At 45.2% G+C, this 15,579-nt stretch overlaps 1 protein-coding gene across 1 annotated transcript; it reads left to right on the top strand.

The window, feature by feature from the left end:
- Nucleotides 1–11,752: 11,752 nt before the first annotated feature.
- Adrb2 (adrenoceptor beta 2) lies at nt 11,753–13,721 on the top strand. The gene has a single exon (XM_038331017.1). The coding sequence runs from the start codon at nt 11,958–11,960 to the stop codon at nt 13,233–13,235; it is 1,278 nt and encodes a 425-aa protein (XP_038186945.1). The 5' UTR covers nt 11,753–11,957; the 3' UTR covers nt 13,236–13,721.
- Nucleotides 13,722–15,579: the final 1,858 nt, after the last annotated feature.

Below are 15,579 nucleotides of genomic sequence, written 5' to 3'. Positions count from 1 at the left end.
TTGAGGAAGTGATGCAGAGGGAACCAAGAACCTAAAAGAAGTGACCCCAGAGCAGTTTTGTCTTGTAGCCCTGGGAACCCACTGTTTAAATATGAGGAAGGAAATGCGCCTTGTTTGACAACAGACAGCTTGTAGAGGAAGCACGACTTGATGTTGGAAAAAGACTGAATAAGGCATTGGCTGTGAGCCTTGAGGGTGATAGTGGTCATGAAGAAAGACCATGCAGGGCTGAACAGCCTCAGTGACAGGGCCCTGGAGGGAAAGCAAGAATCCTAGTCCTAAAATCCTTAAAGCAGTGGTTAGGCTCTTTAATACAGTTCCTCAATAACCATGAAATTATTTTGTTGCTACTTCATAACTATAATTTTACTACTGTTATAGGTCATAATGTGAATATCTGATATGTGAAATATCTGATAAGCGACCCCTGCGGGGTTCAAGACCCACGTGTTGAGAACCGCAGCTGAAGGGACTGGGAACGCTCAGAATGGAGAAGAAAAGTCACGGGGCAATGGGAGCCTGCCTCTCACAGCAACGGCCTGAGTGTCAGCATGCACAGAGCCCTAGAGGTGATGGCCTTCAGCAAGCGCAAAGAAAAATCTGTCCTGTCTCTCCGCCCTGAGAAGTCTTTTGGGAAAAGCTACCAGTAGAAAAATCTCACAAATAAAATCAAGGGTATAGAATTGTGATGTGCACTGAGATAGCAAGGAGCTCAGTCGTGGATGGAGGGGAGGAAGGCTGGCTTCCAGAGGAAGCTCAAAACCAAGAAATGAGTAAGCATGGGCTGTTACATGGGGGAGAAGAAAGGTTTTGAACACCAGGAACAGCGTGTGCAAACACTAACTTCCAGGAAGGTCTGAGAAGGGCCACCACAGCTGGAGTCAGGCTTCCCATTACCCCTCTCTGTGTGTCCACCTCGGAGGCCCCTTTGCTGAAGTAGGATGGACCCTGCTGATGGAGGTAATCCTTCAGGGAATCTTTGAGGGAGAATGATCTGCAGCCCTGTCTATCTGCTGGAAGCTCAAAAAGTACCCACCAGCAAGTTGCATGCAAAGATAACACACATACACACTCAGCATAGAAAATCGGTCCCCAGAACCATGCCAGGCAGCCCCAGCTCTCTTCTAGAAGCTTCCTCCTTGTTTTTGTCATCATCATTTTCATCTCCTGGTTTCATCTTACATCCTTCCTCCTCCCCTTCTTAAAGGAAAAAAAAACTAACAATTTTTAATTTTACTTCTTTGCTGTTCTGTAAATCCTCTCCCTGCCCTCATGCTAGGGTAAAATGGCTAGGTGTTAGAAATGTGATAGTATATTCCAGAACACAGAACTCTGTGGAAGCACAACCCAACAGATGAGAACTACAGCACAAATCAAAAGGACATTATCCTTATCTCTCCTGCCCCAGCTGTCCCCTCTCCCAGTCCCTAGCCCCACTTCTTTAAACCTAAACTATTAGCTACTCGAAGAAGCAACAAATGCTGACCCTTGCCGATTCTGGTATAGGGCTCCTGAGCACACTCCCATGGAATGGTCTCTCTTAGCTCGTCATCTACATTCTTTCAGGTTGCACTTTCTATGGCCTGAGCTACCTCCTTTTGTGGTTTATTTAGACCTGAGACTCTTCATCTCAGCATCCAGGGACTTCCAATGCGCACAGTCCAACTCACCTGTTTCCGTTTCGGTTCTCACTTACAGGGGCAAGAGCACCTCCAGGAATAGTTGCTGTTTCTCAAGCAGAGATGCAAGGTTCCCACTTCTGTACATTGATCTGTGCTGTTTGCTGGGTCATCCTCTCCTTCCTTGTCTTACCGCCAGAATCCCAGGGGGCTTTCAAACCCAGCTCCATGGCAACCAGTTGAATGAAAAGCTCTTGTGTGTGTACGTATGAGTGTGGGCATGCTTAAATTTGTGTGTGCCATCCAGAGGCTGCTGTCCGGTCATCTTCAGTCACTTCCCACCTTATGTTACCAGTGTCTCTCAGGGATCCTGGAACTGACCAGCTCAGCTTGGCTGGACAATGCACTCCAGAGATCCTCCTGTCAGCACCTCCCCAACACTTGAATTGCAGATGTAAACTGGTGGAGTTTACGTGCATGATGCTGAGCATCCAAACACAGGTCCTCATGACTGTGCAACAGTGTGTTCCTGACTGAGCCCTCTCCCCAAACCCTGAATGAATGTTTTCAGGATGTTCTCTCATCTTCCTTGATACATCTTAAAAGCAGCCTTCTGTTGAGTGCAAATCCCTTCCCACACTTCTTCCATAGTCTTTACAACAGATTGTCTTTTCACAATCATTCTTAGTACTACATGGCTGTAAATTTTCGACGTGCTTGCAATAGCATGAAGAATGACCACTAGAGCTGACAATAGATTCAGGCTTAGTAGAGGAAGTGCTATTGGATTTAACAAAGTAAACATTGAATCACTTATTTCTTATACTACAATGAGGACAAGTTCCTGAGTCACTCCCCATATATCTAGTGCATTCTTTTTTTAAAAGATTTATTTATTAATTATGTATACAGGATTCTTCCTGCATGTATCCCTGCAGGCCAGAAGAGGGCACCAGATCTCATTACAGATGATTGTGAGCCACCATGTGGTTGCTGGAAATTAAACTCAGGACCTCTGAAAGAGCAGTCAGTGCTCTTAACCTCTGAGCCATCTCTCCAGCCTTCTAGTGCATTCTTTAATGACTGCATATCACAATATAGTATATGGTTTTCTTCTCATTTGTTTAGCTATTTACTCTCCTGAACAATTAAGGCTTAAGAATATTTCTTTACTAGAGTAGCTTTTACATCTCACATTTAAGAAAGAGCTTTGTAACAATGGAGTTCTAGATGAAAAAATGTGTACACTTTATAAATTCTACCAAATCACTTTCTGAACAGCCACACCAATTCATTTTCTTTTTAAAACTTCCATTAGTCTTTTGCTGGAGTCCTCGTGTTATCTAATACTCGCTCTTCTTAAGAGTCTAAGGTGAGGCACTGACCTGGCTCCCAAATGCTCATCAAAGCAAGTTTGTAGGTGTGTCATGGTATTTACCACATTATTCAGGTGTCAAGTGCATGTACTAATGGCCAATCTTAATCGAGGACCTTGCCTCCTTCTTCATTTCCTTGCAGTGGTTAGCCTGCAAGGTACTCTAAGAGTATCTAGGTCTGGGGGAGGGGTATCCATGCACCTGCATGTCATGTACTTATCTTCTTTATCCTTGACCTTGTATTAGGATACCGTGAATATAAAATAGTGTGACAAGCACTTTGGGGGATAACCCTACCATTAGACAAATGTAATTGTGAGTCCATGTGTGGAACAATGCCAAAGCCTGCAGATGAAGTTTCTAATTCAGTCTACCAGTCAGCGAGTCTTCCTAGAGAAAACCGAATGAGTACATGTGCTTGCATGTGTGCGTGTGTGGATTCTGGGAGTGGGGGTGAGAGCCATGCAGGAAGTGAGCATAAAGGGAAGTGAGGTGACGGAAGAAAATTGGGGAAGGGGCATGAGCAAAGTCCAGAGGCTCATGATCAACAACTTCCAAGCTCTAGTATCTTGCCTTTCTTTTTAGAAATCATGAATGGGGTGCTTGGCTCAAAATCTTGGTTATTTGGCCTTGTTCCTATAAATGATTGGAAGCTGCTGCCTCTTACCTCCTGTGGTGTAGCAAAGCTCAAGTGTGAGACCCTGGCAACAGGGCTCTTCCTCCGCAGCAGGCAGAATGTACAGCCTTGTTCTTGATTTAGACAGTTGGGGATGAGCTCTATGACAGTGATGGAGACAGGCTTATGATCAGATGGAGGCCATTTGTAGCCCTTCTTCTAGTACTTTCTGTCCAACCTGGAACAGACTGTCCTGTGTCTTTAAACCTCCACCCTCTAGTCCATGAGTGGGAACAGTTTTGCCTCTCTTGCAAGGTTGTGCAGAAATGAGAATAAACCTAAGATGATGAAGGAAAATAATACAAAGGTGCTCGAGTCCAGTTCCTGGTATGTAACATACATGATGATGAATGACAACAAAAAGTATGCTTCTTATTTTCAGAGTCCATAGCAAGTGCCAATTGTCTAGGATGTACCAGGAACTGATCTTAAGGTCGCTTGATTTGACCTTATCACTTTCTGTATCTGGAAACAGGCCAGGTGAGGGACTGTCACATAATACAAGGAAGTGCCAGGACTGGATTCTCCATGTTCCCTGCCCACAGTCAGTAGACAACAGTTGAAACACCTTGACCTCTCCTTGCCTGCTGTGATTTGAATGAGACATGCCTTCCATGGCTTAGGTATTTGAACACTTGACTCACCCTTGGTAGTAGTGTTTGGGGGAGGTTTCAGAGGAGCAGCCCTGCAGGAGAAAGTACATCACCAGGGCAGGCTTTGAGAGTTCAGTCTCTTTGCTCCAGGCCTAGGACTGAGATGTGAACGCTCAGCTTCCTGCTCCCCGTCCATGCCAGGTACCTGCTGCCATGATTCTCTTCCATGATGGACTCTATACCTCGGGAATGGCCAGCCAAACTAACCCTCTTGTCCCATAAGTTGCCTTTGGTGATGGTGTTATACCACAGCAACAGAAAGTAGCTGACACATTGACCCAGGAAGTTACTTTCCTTCTGTTCCCCAGCAGAAGACTCTACTTTGGAGAAAGACCACCGTGTTTTCTTCCTAAAGTGTCCTCTCTTCCTCTGTCCTTTCCCATGATCAGTTTCATCCCCTGTGGTTTCCTCATCGGCCCTGCTTCCTCCCAGATACGGCTTGATCGCCACAGCCCTTTAGCTTCTAACTTTCGGAGTTCACAAGACCCCCCCGCATCTCCTTGCCTTACGTCACAGTCTCAGGCATTTTGCATATCAGAGTCCTTCAGTTCAATTTGCACGGCCCATTTCTTCTTCTCTGTAGCATGTTTTCTGAGTTCTGTCGATAATAGACCTTTCCACAAGAGGCTCTGGGTTTAATATCAGGAATTAATGTAGCACAAATTATCTGCCAAGTTAATCCTGACCACATCACAGATACTGACTTGCTTCTCATAGTAACTCAGGAGGTCGTGAGATAGCAACAGCTCCACTTATAGATAAGGAAAGTGCAACACGGGGTGATTAAGTAACTGGTTCAGGGTTTTTCCACTAACAATTGGAGGAAGCATTTGGCTCCAGGGTTGTTCCAGGCTGCTCCAAGCATCAGGCTCTGCCTGCTTCTTTGCTTCTTTCCACTGTAGGCTGCTTCTCCTTCACAAAGACTTTCGCAAAACTGGCAAACAAATTCTCACTCTGAATGCAGCTTCCAGCCAATCTAATGCAAATCCTTTCCCAAGTCCTCTATAGGTAACTTGGTGGATAGACAGGATCCTTTCCCTGTTGGACCGATTTATTTTTTCATTTAAAGAACTGGCCCTAAGGAAATGAATAGAATTTCCTGAAATAGAATCTATACCAGAAAACTCATGATGATGATGATAATGATGATGATGATGATGATATGATGATGATATGATGACCCCAGCGACAACAAGGACAATAAACATTTCTCTTGGAAACACTGTTCTAAGGTGTTAAAGTCACTGTCTCATTTGACCTTCGAGATCATCTGAGAGCATCACTATTCACAGAACACTTCCGCGGTAACGAAGCACCCACACACCTCTCTCCAGATCTACTTATCATTGAGTCATTATATTTTTAGCTTCTATTTTGATGTCAAACCAATACCTCGAGTTCGTTGGAGTCCCAACTGAATTCTTCACCCCTTCCTTTCCTCATCCACACCAGGCTTCTGCTCGTCTCAGACCCTGCTTGGTAATGACCCTCCACATCCTTAGTCCATGCTTGTACCCCCAGCTAAACCTAATTAACACACGCTGCATTGTCCTGATGCAGATCTCCTGATTCTCTCCCTCCCTGTCCAAGCCTAGGGCTTCATGCATGCATGCTTTTCAGTCCCTCGGCAACCATAGAAAGTAGTTCATCTTCATCTTGCATTTTAACATTCTGAAGCCTTGAAGGCTAAATCATGCTGCACAAAGAGCTGCCGTCTGGCTCCGAAACCCATGCCCAATCATAGCGCTTTATCCCATTAACACAAGTCTTATACTGTGACATCTTTGGTTTCTTAATAATAAGAAATATTTTAAATAATTCAGCATCTGTCCTTCAAATGACCGTGCACTACTTGAAACAGCTCTCCTTCTCAAATACCAAAGAGTAAGCCCCTTCTCAATTGCCATTCGGTGCTTTGGGATTCATAGAAGCGTTCTCTTTAAGTACTAGAATACCACTGACGTCTCCTTAGCATTTGGTCATCTTCCTTTGTGAGAAGAGAGACGGCCTTGGACTCAGAACTTTGGCAGGCAGCAAAATCAAGCTGAAATATACTAACGTTGTTTTGTTTGCATGGTTACTTTCTATTTATGGCACGTGATACCACGTCTCTACATGTGGTAAGGGTTGAATATACAATTTTCTTTAAAAATTAAGTGTATTTGAGCTTTCGAAGTGAGTCAATAATCTAGGAAATCGTGATTCACCTGTTTCTCAGAAGAGTGAAGTCAGGGTGGTGAGAAGCAGAATATGAATGGTGGGGATGTAGACAAATTGTCTGTAGGATTCTAAGTTGTCCTTGCCAACTCCACAGTGGCTCTTCACAGTCAGGAACTCATCTCCTCAATGGCCCTCGAGTCGCTTCCTCCCATAGCAGCCTAGTGCATTTCTGAGGGAAAGTTCTCCGTGACATAGGTCACAGTTGAGGCTCCAAGAGCGAAGGTGACTTGCGAAGGTTGCTCAGGATGCCCTGGTTTTTCTGGGATTAGATCTAAGGTGTGCTCACCCCTACTCAAACCCTGTCTGTGCACCCAATACTTCCCTCCCATGCAGAGACCCATTGCACATTCTTCGTTCCCCTTCCTGAAGGAGATTCCAAGCAGTCCCTTGAGTCCTAAGCAGCAAGAGAATTACACACTGAGCCCTGTGTATCCATCACATGGCATATACTTACAATGCCCCTCTCATGTCCTTAGGAGGACACTTCTGTTCCAGCTTAGGAGAACTAGGGAGAATATGTAGTCAAATAATTTTTTGTGGGATTTAACTCTTTCAAAATCCCAATTGAGAAAAGCCGTGGATGTTTAGTCCCTTTGAATGATTAATTCTTTTCAGGTCAAAGAGTCCTTTATGTAGTCTGCTGAATTATTCCCTCCTTCCTCCTACATCCTCCCCCTCCCTCCTCCTACCTCTTCCCCCTCCCTTATTTTAATTTAATGCCATCTCCTTTTGTCCAATGCCCCTGGGATGTAGAGGATTTATTAGCGTGTCTCTCATAAAACCCAAGCATAGCAGGAAATTAAATTCATCTGGCATAAGCACCTGTTTGGAGAGCTTTGCTGGTTGCTCTGTTCTACTTCATGGTTGCCAAGGTGATCGCAAAGTGACTGATGACTTGTTCTAGGATGGTCCTGGTACCGATGTTAGCATCATCAACTAAGTGAAACACTGTAGGGAGAAACTGACCATGTGGTCCAGGGTTCCCCAGACCCAGGCATACTAACCCTGGAGAAGACAGAGATCCTGTCAAGAGCTCAAGACAGCCTTAGAAAAGAGGTAATTGTCGGGGCTGGAGAGATGGCTCAGCAGTTAAGAGCACTGACTGCTCTTCCAGAGGACCCGGGTTCAATTCCCAGCACCCACATGGCAGCTCACAACTGTTTGAAAATGCAGTTCCATGAGATCTGACACCTTCACACCAATGAACATAAAGTTAAATAAATCATTAAAAAAATTTAAAAAAAAAAGAAAAGAGGTGATTGTCTTGAGTGGCCTCAAGGGGGCAGACTTAAGAGTCGTGGGCATAAATAGAAAGAAAGAAGATAGATTTTAGCTCAAAATCTGGACAGTGGAGGAAATACAAAAAGCCGATGGATTTTTCCTCACTAGAGATGGTTCCCCAAGACTTTGAGGGGGGACACTGTGTAAGGACTTAAGACGCTTCACCCCAAACTATTATCACCTCATTGAGCTAGAAAACTCCAATACTAGTAGTAATAACTTTTAAATTCATTTTTCTACCTGGGAAACTGTTCCTTTTCTCAAGGGGCTAGAGTTTAGTTTACTTCCAATGTAACGCAAATGAAAAATAAATTGCATGTTACTTACGTTCAAAGGGTTCTTTCACATATACGATATGAGACAAATATGTATTCTATATCTACCTTTTAATGCAAAAAAGATAAGACAATAACAATAACTGCCTCTTTTTGAAGGTAGTAGTATAATAGCTCACGTGTATTTGATTTTATTTAAAATAAATATGGCGAGATAACCCTGTATAGAGATATTATTAAAAGATAGGCATGTTAAGCAAAAGAACTCCACAGATGCTTCTCCCAAAGAATCATGAAGATGGGAGAACTCTTGTCAGAGCTAAGACCCAGGAAGAGGCTCCTTAGCTGTCCAATAGTTGGTGTGAGGACATTCTCTGTGGCGCAGAACCTTACTCCTGTCTAAACACTCATTAGATAAATCAAACTGTGGCTTTTATTTCTGTTTGGCGGGCAGGAACTGACAAATCAGCGTCTTAAGGGATTGAAAAAATATGCAATTAGGCACTATCAATCACCATAAAAGATTCTTCTTCCATCAGATAAGGGCAGCTTAGTCTCCTGGAGTGTGACTTAACTCACCAAGGTCTCAAGCTCCAAGTAAGCTGTAGCGAACTCCCTGCTGCAGAAGGAAATAACCATTGCTGGATCTGGAAAAAAGGACAGTCAGGAGGGCAGAACTTCCCTAACACCTTAAACAGGACACTTCCCATTTCTTCACGCCATGCTCCTTTAAAAAAAAAAAAAAGGAAATAAACCAAAATGATCTGTTAAACTCTTCCCTATTTTAATTGTGTCTAGACTTATAATTCTAAAAGGAGGCCAAAGAAAAGATAATATTCTGAAATTCCTATCACAGGAGGAAAGAGTATGTCTATTTGTCAAAACGGCTAGGAAACGTCATGGGACCTTCCTTTTTGATGAATGTTATTTCTTCTTCTTGATTTAGTGTGTGTGAGGTTTCTAAAAGATGTTTCCCAAGTTATTTAGTTAACGTTTGGGGCAACTTTAAGTACATACTAAACGTAAGATTGATCCATGCTTGTCCTGAAAAGGGTTTGCCTTTTTCTTTGTTGTTGCTGGGGGAAGATTCAGTCCTGTGCTTATTTACTCCAGACCCTCATAAGCAGGAAGTTGGTTTTTAAAGTTCTACTTCCACAATTCAGGGTAGAAGTGTATTTAAAGAAAGGCTATTGCATAACTCAAAGCCTCTTCCTAAAATGCATCAGACCCGAGCCAATTTTGGAAAACACAAATACAAGGTGGGTGTGTTTTGAAAACTATGTAGACATACTAGATCTTTAACTGATATTTGTGGGTTTTATGGTTAATATTTTGAGGCACTTGTCACACACACTAAAAGTGTATACTACTGAAGAAAGTCAAAAGGTCCACGGAGGTTTCATTTCTAAGCCCCACTTTGGAAGTAAACACTGCACCTTGTTTTCCATAAAGTGTTTTATAGTTCTGCTGGAGGAAACTAGCAATATGTTCTAAACGGCTAAGTAAATTATATAAAGTTCACTGAGAAATTCAAATGTGCCTGATATTAAGTTATGTAAAAGCACTTTTATAGTTTCTGTAGCATTTGATTCACACTCATCCCAATGAAAATGACTTTATCACACTCACACTTTATTGTTTTTCACACACACACACCACATTTGCATGTGCACCCCCTTAACGATGGAGGGAATTTGATCCCGTCATTGTGGTTTGACTAAGGAAAACAAATGTAAAAGTTCCAAGGTGCCCCTGGAACACAGGTGCTCGGACCCCAGTTGTAGGTTTCTCCTGGACCCTCCCCCTTTTACTTCATGGAATAACATTGAAGAAATGGATCTTAGAATCAGACAGATTGCGGTTCAGATTCAGCTTCTGGGACTGCCTGGCCAGTGTCCATGGGCAAGCTGTTTGCCCTGTTGAGCCCCAGTGGAGAACTGAGCTAAAGAAAATACCCCCATGGGACTGTGGGAAGGATTAAATGCAATAATGCACAAAAGGCACATAGCAGAATGCTTCCTAAATGTCAGACATTGTTATGTTATTATGTAATCTGCAGAGTATGTTTGGTTATGCAGTGTGAAAGAGTTGCAGTTTGTCAGAGATAACACATGTGAAATCAAACCCTGAAAATCAGTGGTTTTCCCAACAGTCTAGTCATTTGCACAGGATCATAGTCCATGAATCTTAGCCTTGGTCTGATTTTTTTTTTTCAAGGGAGGAAACAATTATCATTTACTTTCTGTAGTTTTAAAACGGCCTCCAGAGAACATGTTTTTAATATAATGAATTATATGAAGTTGTGTTTTTTTTAAGCAGAAATCGTCCAACAGTAACAGGTTCACACGACACAGTTGAAAAGATTAACGAATTATCCAGCCAACACATGAAAGGATATTTTTATAGTTTTAATGGAGTTATTGAAGAAATTTTTTTGAAAATTTTCCAGCCTGGAGAAATGGCTGAGTGATTAAGAGCATTGACTGCTCTTACAGAGGACCGTGGTTCAGTTCCCAGCATGTGAACTGGTACATTTCTGTATCTCCAGTCCTAGGGAATCTGATGCTCTCTCCTGACCTCCAAAATAGGCACAAATACAGTGAGCAGACATTTGTAGAGATAAAACTCCCATACACATAAAATAAATAAATTAGTTTAATTTTAAAAAATTTAAAAAGAAAATAATAAACTTCATTGTCAACGCATCTTCAGCCTACATATAACAAGGAAATGAGGCCACACTCCCAAGAATTAAAAGTAAAGCCACTTAACTCCCTCCAAATGTGCAAATACTTCGATTCCTAATGAAATGCAAGATGTAAAATTAATACCTTGTTGCCTGCAAGTCCTCAAGAGGGAAGAACGCCAAAAACATATTTTTCAGAAAGTGTGCTGTGAACCTCTGTCGCTGTTGAAGTCACCTCCTGTGCTCTTGCCAAATAACTACTGGGAATCTGAGAATGGGAAAAGAGGGCGTCATTTATGAGTGCCTTGGGAGGGTGGTACCTGGATGTGAACGTGTGTGCTTGAATGGTCCACACTCCGCATCTCCACGTGAGCGCTTGTGTGCGTTTCTTTCTGAGTGCTTTTAGGTGTCCCTGCGTTTGTTTATCCTCCTTTCTGTGTTAGACCAGGAAACAGTTGTCTCCGGCGTGAGCGGGCGCGGGCGTGTCTCGGTGTCTGTGATTGTGGTTCGGCGTAAGTCTGAGCATGTCCATGTCGGCCGGGTGCGTTTGTGCCTGTGTGTGCGTGTCCGAATGAGCTTGCTCAGTCTCTGTTCCTGAAGGAAAATGCACTGTGTGCCACCCGTATCCAGAGACCCCAGTCCGCAGAGGTGACCTGCACAGACAGGTAGAACTTCCAGACTGCGCTTGGTTGGCGGGTCGCACAGCAGACCCAGATTTTTGTCTTTGGGGCCCCCGCTAGGGTAGCTGGGAGGGAGTGGTGGCTTGGCCTCCGGGGAGCTGCTGCGCCCCGCCCGGGCCAACCCCAAGAGGAGGCGGGCTAGGCGGGGAGGGTTGGTCCTTAGTGCCTCGCCCCTTCGGGCATGCGACCGTGCCATTGGCCCAAAGTTGCTGCACGTCACGGGGCAATTCCCCTAAAGTCTGGTGCACATAACGGGCAGGGCGCACTGCGAGGCTGCTTCTCCGGCGTTCAGGCTGCAGCTAGCAGGCACAGCGAGCCGCGAGCACCCCACGAGCTGAGTGTGCAGGACGCGCCCCCAGCACAGCCACCTCCAGCCGCTGAATGAAGCTTCCAGGAGTCCGCCCCCGGCCGGCTGCGCCCCGTCGGAGGTGCACCCGCTGAGAGCACCAGAGCGCCGAAAGCCGGTGCGCTCACCTGTTAGTCTGCCAGCCATGGGGCCACCCGGGAACGACAGCGACTTCTTGCTGGCACCCAACGGAAGCAGTGCGCCAGACCACGACATCACTCAGGAACGGGACGAAGCGTGGGTGGTAGGCATGGCCATCCTCATGTCGGTTATCGTCCTGGCCATCGTGTTTGGCAACGTGCTGGTCATCACAGCCATTGCCAAGTTTGAGCGACTACAGACTGTCACCAACTACTTCATAACCTCTTTGGCCTGTGCTGATCTAGTCATGGGCCTAGCGGTGGTGCCGTTTGGGGCCAGTCACATCCTTATGAAAATGTGGAATTTTGGCAACTTCTGGTGCGAGTTCTGGACTTCCATCGATGTGTTGTGCGTCACAGCCAGCATCGAGACCCTGTGTGTGATTGCAGTGGATCGCTACATTGCTATCACATCGCCATTCAAGTACCAGAGCCTGCTGACCAAGAATAAGGCCCGAATGGTTATCCTGATGGTGTGGATTGTCTCCGGCCTTACCTCCTTCTTGCCCATCCAAATGCACTGGTACCGTGCGACCCACAAGAAAGCCATCGACTGCTATCACAAGGAGACTTGCTGTGACTTCTTCACGAACCAGGCCTATGCCATCGCTTCCTCCATTGTGTCTTTCTATGTGCCTCTGGTGGTCATGGTCTTTGTCTATTCCCGGGTCTTCCAGGTGGCCAAAAGGCAGCTCCAGAAGATAGACAAATCTGAAGGGAGATTCCACTCCCAAAACCTCAGCCAGGTGGAGCAGGACGGGCGAAGTGGGCATGGACTCCGAAGGTCCTCCAAGTTCTGCTTGAAAGAGCACAAAGCCCTCAAGACTCTGGGCATCATCATGGGCACGTTCACCCTCTGCTGGCTGCCCTTCTTCATCGTCAACATCGTGCACGTGATTCGGGAAAACCTCATCCCTAAGGAAGTTTACATCCTCCTTAACTGGTTGGGCTACGTCAATTCTGCTTTCAATCCCCTAATCTACTGTCGGAGTCCAGATTTCAGGATTGCCTTCCAGGAGCTTCTATGCCTCCGCAGGTCTTCTTCAAAAGCCTATGGGAATGGCTACTCCAGCAACAGTAATGGCAAAACAGACTACACAGGGGAGGTGAGTGGATGCCAGCTGGGGCAGGAGAAAGAAAGCGAACTGCTGTGTGAGGACCCGCCAGGCTCGGAAAGCTTTTTGAACTGTCAAGGTACTGTGCCTAGCCTTAGCATTGATTCCCAAGGGAGGAACTGTAGCACCAAAGACTCACCGCTGGAATGCAGGCTTTCTACTTTTTAAGACCCCTGCCCCCCCCCCTTGACAGGACACTAACGAGACTATTTAACTTGAGTGTAATAACTTTAGAATAAAATTGTATAGAGATTTGCAGAAGGTGAAAGAATCCTTCTGCCTTTTTTATTTTATTTTTTTAAGCTGCAAAGTAGAGAGAGACTGTATTTGAGTGTTTTGTTTGGTTCGTGTACAGTTCAGTTCCTCTTTGTATGGAACTTGAAAGTTTCTGTCTGAAGTGTCTTGGTCCTAGATGACTGTGTCTACATGTTTAGATCACTTTTCTGTTTATCTACCTCACTGGTCAAGTATTAGGGATACTATATATTGCTGCTAGTCATTTGTATCTGAAGGAAATCTTCCTTCCTGTACCCTTGGACTTGACAACCCTGTGTCTTGGACCTTTCCGCTGTGAATACAGACTCTCTCCCACTCCACTTACTTGCTCAGCTGGAGTGTTCTAGGAATCTGAGGGACAGCTTCAGTTGTTTTTTTCTGAGCGAAAGTCTAAAGTTTACAGTAAATAAATTGTTTGACTATGATTTCATTGCACCTGTTTCTCCAAACCCTCTTGACTCTCGAGTGTCCTTGTCTCGCCCACTGGAAACCACAGGTAACTATGTGTCATAACTGCTGAGTGGCTTAATACGGAAGGCTACTAGAGTGGCACGCACTGATTGCCTAGCCTTCCCATGTGCCTTGGGAGCTCCAGATGCAAACCTGTATCTTTCCAAATCTCACTTGTGCCCCAAATCAGCCCTGCCTGCTCTCAGCATAACCCCGTGCATCCTACAATTGCTATTCTGTGCCCGTCACCTTGGAAACCCTGACTCACAGAGACAGAGTTATAGGCATGTTTTGCCCCACAAGCTCCTGCCTCTCCCTACTTCCCAGCCCTACTTGTTTAATAACTGTGTGGGTTTATATCATGGCCGGCTCTTACAGTAGTGCCCTCTGTACTGCAGTGGGGCTTGATGTATTCAGGATGAGGAAGATGTTCTATGAGAAAGCTATTGAAAAATCTCAGGATTGAAAGGGAAATCGAAGACCTTGGTCATAGAGAGCAAAGCTTTAAGAGATAGCTGGTAAATACTTCATAGCCTGAATGTGGGTTCAGCCTCTTTTCCTCCTTCCCGCTGTCCCATGTCTCCCTTCCTCTCCTCTCCCCTCCCCTGATGCTCTGCACGTCTGTGTAAATCAGGTTATAGGATGTTTAGCAGCAGACATGTACCCCGTTAATTCCAGTAGCACCCCTCAGGTTTATAAATCATAGCCAAAAACAGCCTCAGCCATGACCTGTTACCCAGAAGGGTAAAGTAATCCTTAGCAGAAAGACTGGTGTAGACTTTGAAAGTCTAAATCAGCTGGCTTTTGCTATTTCCTACAAATGCTGTTTTGTATTGTTGACACCCAGGAAAGGGGTTTTTACCCAGTTCACTCAGTTCTGACAGCCCCTCGGCCCCTCCTCTTTCTTCTTCATCACACTGCCTTCTAAACTTGTGTTCCAACTGCTCGGGCAGTTGCCACAAGAAGTTAAGGTTTTAGGGTTCACGCACGAGTTATTTGGAAGGGTTTATCAGTGGAGGTGAGGCCCGCAGGCCCTCACTGCCTGTTTGCAGAGAGATTATAATACTGTTAAGAGGCACAGAGGGAAATTACAAAAGTAAACACATTTCTTCTCGCAGTCCCATTCTATTTTTGCCCGTGCGTTGGAGCCAGAGTGTGGCCCAGGTTTCACGGAGTGGCTCATCCCTCTTGGCAACACCCGGCTGGAAAGGATCAGCCTGTGAGGTTCGGTGCCACAGCTTTCGCTCATAGAGCTGACTCTATTTCTATCGTCCCTACTGTCCAAGGTCCCCAACACCAGCCTCCTCTGCTTCTCAAAAGCTCAGTGAGGAGGCCTCTGGTGAACATTGATCTCTTGAAGGGAGGCTGAGGCCAAGCCCATGCTGTGCAAAGTGCACTGCGTGTTATTCTATGTGAGCATGTTTTGGTCAAGATTTTCATACCACAGTCTCCTCCTGCTCTGGACCTCATGTCTGGAGCTACAGCAAGCTTCTCCATATATTCGCCACATACCCCATAGCCTCACAAGGTCTTGGATTTGGAAGAGCTCATAGTCTGAGCAGCCTGAAAACCCAATAGAGGAAAGTAACTACTCAAGGTAAGTGACCAAAGATGCTCGAGCACAGGTAAGACAAGAGCCCAACTGCTGGCCAGGAATCCTATGTGCTCTTGGTAGCATCGCCACTGACCTCTGCCCTCATTTGAGTTGTGGAGTCTTTCCTTGGGGCTGCATCATACATTAGTCATCAGGGCAGATGTTTTAGTAGTTTTAATATGAAAGTCGGGG

The sequence above is a fragment of the Arvicola amphibius genome, chromosome 5, assembly GCF_903992535.2.
Source record: "Arvicola amphibius chromosome 5, mArvAmp1.2, whole genome shotgun sequence".
NCBI lineage: Eukaryota > Metazoa > Chordata > Mammalia > Rodentia > Cricetidae > Arvicola > Arvicola amphibius.
The sequence above is the reverse complement of the archived record's forward strand: the minus strand, read 5'-3'. Positions and strand labels throughout refer to the sequence as shown.